Here is a 7,798-nt window from a genome sequence, read left to right as displayed (position 1 = left end):
TATCTTACCCAAACTTTCGAAAAAGCACTGTCAGAACTCAGAAGCTATTTTCTTCTTACTGTATTAGAAGAAAAGGAGGTACAAGCTTTTGACTAAAATGTCACCAACAAAATAATAAAACATCTATAATTAATTGATTTCTATTTTTGACAAAAAAGTGTTTATCAACATAAACAACTTTTTTTGGTAATTATATTTTTATAACGATTAGAATCTAATTTTATAATCTAGTTTTTATTTTTGTTTATATAAAACTTTTTTGACTGCTTTTTTGTTTAATTGTTTAACTTATCTTTTACGTTTTAAACTATTCTTATTTCTTTTAAAGTTATTTAATTATTTAATTCATTTATTTCGACTTGATTTACTAACTTTTATTTTGGACTTTCATTTAATGTATTTATTGTTTGTTTATAAATTTTTATTTATATAAATCTCATTTATTTTTTGATTTTTTTTTTTGACTTGTTTTTTATTTAGTTATTTAATCTTTTTAATTCTGACTTTTCTTATTATTTTAATTAAATCTATTTAATATTTTATTTATTATTTTTTACTATTTATTTTTATTTATTTTATATTTAGTTACTATTTTTTTTTATACATTATTTGTTATTTTTTACTTAAATCTTTTTTTTACTTAACTTATTATTTGAATTGTTATTTTTTGCTTAAATTTTTATCTTTTTTAATTCAGAATTTTTTTAAATACTATTTTTTTCGTCTATGTGCAATTCTGATTCGTCCCTGGGCAAGAAACAAAACCTGTGCAAAATTGACCCTCCGTGCAAAATTGTCACTCGGGCAAAAATGACCCTTCGTGCAAAAGTGTTTGCGTGCAAAATTGTTTGCTCGTGCAAAAGTGTCCCCTCGTGCATAAATGTCTTCGTGCAAAAGTGAACCTTCGTGCAATTTTGTGTTTTTGTGCAATTTTGTTCCCTCGTGCAATTTTGTACGCTCGCGCAAATTAAACAGCTAATCATATTCTAGTTTATAACTTGATAACAGAAAGGTTTTTTGTATACCGAGTCCTTGAATCAAATTTTTGAGTATTTAACTCTCGTTTAATAACCAATCTAACTATAAATTACTATATCGCAAAAGTTGATATGAATTTTTTAATTTGGTAAAAGAAAACTTGTAGATAAATCAAAACTTCATATAATAATTTCACTAAAATTACTCTTAAATAGATCTTAAAATCAAAGTTTTATCTTCATGTTTAGCAAAAATTCAATTATTTTACAATTGATGGTAAAGTCCAATTTAGTAAAAACATCATAATACCCTTAGAGTTATATATAAACTTATATTCTTTGCTTTTGAAAATATTTTAAACTTTTTTAACTATACTCAGGGTTGCCACTTTCTCATGGTACCAAGGGAATTTTTAAATTTTATGGAATCTCAGGTTATTATATGTTTTATTTAAAAACATTGGACTCATGGTAGTTTTAATTTTTTATAAAAATCTTGACTAGTTTTAAGATTTCTAAAAATATCAGAACAGTTTATTTTTTGTATATTTTAAACTAGGTATTGTTTCTATATTTTGTTATTTTAAAACTTATTTTGTTAAAGACGTTAAATTTTACTGATTTTAAAAAGTTTTTGATTTTTTTTAAGGATTATAAAAATCGCTGGGTGACTTAATGCAGTTTTAGTTAACTCAGGGTAGTTTTTTGACTCAAAGAGTGTCAACCCTGTATATTATCAAATATGTCAAGTGTTACTTTTACACATATGTTTAGATGTCTGTGTTACATTTATTATTATTATTTTTATATTTATTAAAACTGTTTATTTGTTTACCCTGTATAGTTGAAAGAATTTTTGCTGAACAAGGTATTTGGTACTTTTTATAGATTTTATAACTAGGAAAATACAAAAAAAAATATTAGTCAAGTAAATTGGCCTGTTTCTATGCTTAAAAAACCTGCCAGTTATCAAAATTAACAGAGGCAAAATATCATATTTTGAATAGATAAACCAATCCAGATCTTTCAACTGAGCAAAAGTACATTTTAAAAGATTTTAATTTTCATTTTTTTCAGCAGATTTCATTTAATAATTTAAACAATTCATACTTTTAAAGCTTCTAAGTAAGGTGTATTTTGTTCTGTTATAGCTTTGTTTGCAATTCCAAAATTTTAACTTTTTATAGTTATCAGTAATGGTTCAGTAAAAAGTCTTAGAATAAATTTAAACATCTTAAAAGAACAAAGGATATATTTAAACATTAATTTGTGACAAAAAATATGTATTTACCTTTGTTTATTTAATAGAGTCAGTTTTAAATTATTAGTGTTACATTAACTTTCTAGTGATTTTAAATATTCAGATATACCTGTAATATAGGTATATCTGAATATTTAAAATCACTATATCCTGAGAAAAATTTTTTTTAGAAGTTCAAGTTTTTATATTTAAGTTATCTTTAATCTAAAACAAGCAATTTTTTTTTGTATAAAACAAGTTGAGTCGTTTAAATTTGATGAGCTGATCTAATTTTATTTAAACTTTTAAAGGTACAACAATTAAGGAAAGTTCAACAAAAGTTATTAGTCCAAGCACCAATGACTTTGCTGTTGCTCAGACACAAACACTTTTTTTTTTCCTATGCTGGCTCTTTGGGATGGGAAAAAATTTTTGTAGCTCGGCTCGACTAAAACTGGCTTCAAGAACATTTCTAACATATCTACAAGATGCAAAAACCATGAAAGTTTATTGAGCCAAATAAACAGCATGGTCTTGTTTAAATTGTTTTGAAAAAAGACAACTAATAACTTTTTAAGTCAAAGCCATATGGACAGTATCGATAAGCACAATACCATTGCGGTATTTTTTAATATAATATAATTTATTTTAATCTAAATTGTAAGCTACTTTTAATTTTAACTTTAGAGCATTCGTAAAACTAAATGTTGTTTAGTTTGCTTGTTTTATTTTTGAGTTTTTTACTTAGTCAGACTTTTTTTTTAAAAATCTTAAATTTACATCAATTTAACGTTTATATTCCTTTTGTTAATATTCACTAGTAAATATAAATATTTTCTGTATTAAGTAAAATAATTTTTTTAGACTTTCAATTTACTTTCCAAGTCTATTAGGCAATTATTATTTTTTTGTTAAGTTAGATAATAGGAAAAAAAATATTCTTAGTTTGGTGTTAAATTCAATATTTTTCAAGTAGCGTTAAAACTAAAAAAATATTATAATAGTAGCTGTATTTTTTAACTTATTAAAAACATTTTTAATATAAACTTATTCTTCTTCTAGTTTTAACGTTAGAGATATCTTGAAAATTGATGTTCATAAGTAAGCTAACATTTTTTGAATCTTTTAACTTTTTTAAATTCCTATACATACTCTAATTTTCAGTTTTCACTCATTTATTTAAAAATTTATTTTTTTCAATACTTTTTTTTTAAAGTAATTAATTTTTTTAAAGTTATTTATTTTATCAAACAAAAAAAACTTTAAATAGGGGATCTTTTTTAACTTTATGCAACTCTTAAGAAAAACACCACGCGACGCCACTGTTACAAACCATTAGTTTGAAAATACCGAAAAAGAAGTTACGGTTAATTTAAAAAAGATGCAAAAACTTAAGTGCAAAATTTTTTAAATACGATTTTAACTATTAGCAAAAAAAAAGTAAATTTTGAGTCTTGTTGAAACGTTGAGGTGTTTCTCCTATTTTTTGCCAAGTCACTAAAGTATAAAGATTTTTTCAAGTTATTTTATTTTTAATTATAAAAGTTTAGTTTTTTATTAATTTCTAATATGTTTGGTGGGTAAGAGATAAGGGTATAAATAAAAAAAAGCTTTTAAACAATTTGCTGACTCTGCAAATATTAGGGGAAACACCTTAACGTTTCAATCAGACCTGTAAACATGAAAAAAAAATTTGGACTTTAGTTTTAAATCTTAGGCCGTCACAAAACTTAAAATGAATACAAGATGTTTACAAAAAGGTTGTAAAAGTAAAACAAAAGGTAAAAATACATAATTAGGTTTAATGATATTTTTATAAGGAAAATCTGTTTATCAAAAAAATATACTTTATCATCTTAAATATTTGATTAATAATGATCTATGTGGTTTTATTATAATTCTACAGGTCGATTAAGCATTAATAAAAGGTAAAGTAGTTATGTCATTAGAGTATAACCAAATTAAACCTGATTTGAAGAAAATAAAACTTGATGAAACTGCTGGAGGCATAAACAGCATCGCAAAATTTAAAAAGCTTGCTACTCTAAAGTTTTGTAATGAAAATGGTACAAATAAAGTTTACCATAATGAATTTTCAAATGGCCTTGATGAAACAGGTATTTTATAGTTTCTTTTATTTTTCTAAGCTGTGTATAAGTTTACATAACAACTAATGAGATTTAACAGTTTAAAACTATGTACTATAGTATCGAATTTATTAATACCATTCTATAACTAAGTGTAAGCTATAAAAGAGTTGCTTTGTTCTTTATGTTAGGAAACTTTTTAGGATCATAATTTGGGCCAAAGATTACTAAAACTAAACATAAAACTTATTTGGAGTATTTAATTATACATTTTAGATAAATTGGTGCACAAAAAATCAAATGCTAACAATTTAAGTTTCGACATTTCAAGTTCTAATAATGATGAGTTGTTGTAAATATCTCCCTTTTCAATTAAATAAATACAAGTTTAAATCAGCTTAATTTAGTAATTTAAAAACATTTTTTTACTTAAATTTTTTTTTGAGATGTGGCTAAAAACGCATTGAAACTTAATAAAGTATTGTTATTTTTGATAAATATAGTTTGTTTTATAAATAGTTTTAATTTTTTAAACCACTTTGACCTAAGTAATTAGACTTTCAGTTTTCTTTAAGTTTCAAGTTACTTTTTAGCTGTGGCTTCTTAAATATATTCGAAAAAACTTAAACTCTTAGAATTTGAACTGTGGTAACTTTATTTAAAAGGTCCTTTCAATTATACTGTTAAACCTTAGAGAATTAGTTAGTTTACAGAAAAAATTTAATAAAACTCTTTTTAATGACTTATTAATTATACTTTAAACATCTAATTATTGGTTCCCATATTTGATTTTTTTTATAAGGTTATAATAATGTAAAGAACACTGCAATACTTTTGTTTGCTTAAAAAAAAACCTACACTTCTAAACTTGGTCATCTTGACTGTATCTTTTTAAGCTTGAGTGGTTACAAACTTTTATTTATTTGAAATGTTTTTGAATTAGAAATATAAATTAAATTTTAAGAAGTATGTTTTAGTATTAAAAACATGACCTACTGCAAAAGCTACATTGCAATTTAAGTTTGTTTTCAATGGTAAATAGTTTTAATAAACGTAGTATTATGTACTAATAGTTTGCATTGAAGGTGTTGTTTCATAGAAATATAGCACAAAAATATTTGAAAAACTAAAATCGTGCTATTTAAAACTAGTAAAATGCGTACAATAACAAACATATTTTTATCCAGGTATCATTGACCAAGATGAAAACAGACTCGTTGCAAAAATGAAATTTTCCAAGTTAACTTTAACTGAAAACGTTAATTTTAATGCTTGTAGATCTATAAAAGAAAAACGACAAATTAATAATGTCGCTAGCTTTTATCAGATAGCAAGTTTGTTTAACTTACCCGGTCTTTGCAAGGCAACATACAATTATTTGGAACGCTGTTTCACATCGGTGGTCACTACAGAAAACTTTTTAGAGTTAGACTATACTTCTATATCTAAAATCCTCGCAAGCTCTGGACTTCTAATTACTTCAGAAATTGAAGTTTTTGACTCTGTTCATAGGTGGTTGAACTACAACATTGATAGACGTAGCAAATATGCTAAAAATCTATTACCGAAAGTTCGCTTTAATTTATTGTCAGACAATACTATTGAGCTTTTACTTAATAAGTCTACGCTTTTTACTAAAACTGGAAAATTTATAACGATAAAAAAAGAAGTTTTAGACTGCAACGAAAACTTTAAACTACATAAGAGTATTACTAGTTCAACAAGTAGATATTGTAACCAAAAAATGTTTAACATTTTAATTTGCGGAGGATTAGATACAAATCTACGTCAACTAACTAATAAGGTAAATAAAGTTGATTTGAGCAATTCAACAGCTGCAGAAGATTTTCCTTCCATGCTCACGGAACGTAAAGACTTAAAAGTAGTTTATGTAAAAGATGGAATCTATGTTTTTGGCGGTCAAGACAAAAGTAGTAGTCCGATGATGTCTGTTGAAAAATATTCACTTGTTACTAAAACTTGGAATAATGTCTTGCATGTTCGGTCGCCTTAAAAAATTTTGTGTGTGTGCGTTCATGCATAAAATTTATATCATAGGAGGATACGACTATGACGAAGATGGAGCCACAACCAATTCTTGCTTTCAATTCGACACAAGTGATTGCAGTTGGAAAAAAGTTTGTGGAATGATTGTGGCAAGAGAATGGGCAGCTAGCGCAGTTTTTCAAGGAAGAATTATTGTGTCTGGTGGACACGATGATGATTACAATGATTTCGACTCAGTCGAATCATACGATGTCCTACCAGATAAATGGTCACTAATGTCTCCTATGAACTTTAGTAAAAGTTGCCACAGTTTAGTCGTTGTTAAGAACAAGTTGTTTGTAGTTTCTTATGCACAAGGCACATGTGAATTTTTTGACAACGTGTGTAAAAAGTTTGTCGCTATTGAATCACCAGAGTTGCGCGGTCTTCATCGTTTTACAAGAACTTACTCCGTCGGAAACAAGTTTATGGTGTTCAAGGACAATTTTGCAAATTACATTTGTTATGACGTTGAAGAAGATAAATGGTCAGAAGAACCGTGTGAAGCAACTGGAAAGCTTCTGTTTTTTTCTTGCGTTAAAGTACCATGTCTGTATGAAAAATAAAAAGTCTAACGTTTTGCTGCGGTCGAGATTTTTCTTAATGTAACAACATTGTTTTGAAAATTAACAAAATACATACTTACACATACATGTAAGAAATATTTTCTCATAAGTTTAGATTTGTTTTAACTTTTTGTATCCTTTATTCTTAATAAATCCGATTTCTTAGTACATGTTAAAAATTAAACACCACATTTTGTTTTTACATTTTATTTGTTGTTTATCTTGTTGTAAAATTTTATAAACTTTTATTTATTTTCTGAAACTTTTTTCACCTAAAGCTGTTTTGTTACTTCTTGCTTTTTACTTTACGTAGTTTTAAGCAAAGCATGTAAAAAATAACTCTATTACGTTTTAAGCGTTTTGATAGTTTTTGCAAATAGTTCTAATTATTTTCTCAACTCAATTTATTTAATTCTGTTCAAACGAGGTTAGTTAAAATAAAAGGGAAAATAGAAGTTATAATTATAATTTATTTTTCATTGTAAAATCACACAAATGTTTTTAGTAGGCTTAAGGTCAGCTGATCCGTTTTCAAGACAGGTAAAACTTTAAAATGTTTCGCTACAAATTAAAGTTAAATTAAGTTTATAAAACTTCTGTTGTAATTCAAAAACTGTACTTATACATATCAATAAAATCTGAATAAAACTCTAAAATATGTACATACACCAACATTCAACACCAGATACTGAACAAATATTTTACTATGCTTAATACCTGTATGTATTGACAAACCCAAAATAAAATACAGAGATAATAACTTATTATATCACATTGATTCTAAAACTATGCGTAAGACATCATGAAGCTTGAGTGATTTTTACAGCTAAATGTTTGGCTTCCTCCCGAATTATAAAAAGTAACTCTGTTAAATTATAAACA

At 25.6% G+C, this 7,798-nt stretch overlaps 1 protein-coding gene across 1 annotated transcript; it reads left to right on the top strand.

Moving 5' to 3' along the window:
• Positions 1–6,292: 6,292 nt before the first annotated feature.
• On the top strand, positions 6,293–6,916 carry LOC145844817 (kelch-like protein 25). Its single transcript, XM_082952237.1, has one exon. It carries the CDS (start codon positions 6,293–6,295, stop codon positions 6,914–6,916), a length of 624 nt encoding a protein of 207 aa, XP_082808363.1.
• Positions 6,917–7,798: the final 882 nt, after the last annotated feature.

Source organism: Thalia democratica, chromosome 9 (assembly GCF_965202585.1).
Source record: "Thalia democratica chromosome 9, ktThaDemo2.hap1.1, whole genome shotgun sequence".
NCBI lineage: Eukaryota > Metazoa > Chordata > Thaliacea > Salpida > Salpidae > Thalia > Thalia democratica.
This window is presented reverse-complemented; position numbering and strand designations above follow the sequence as displayed.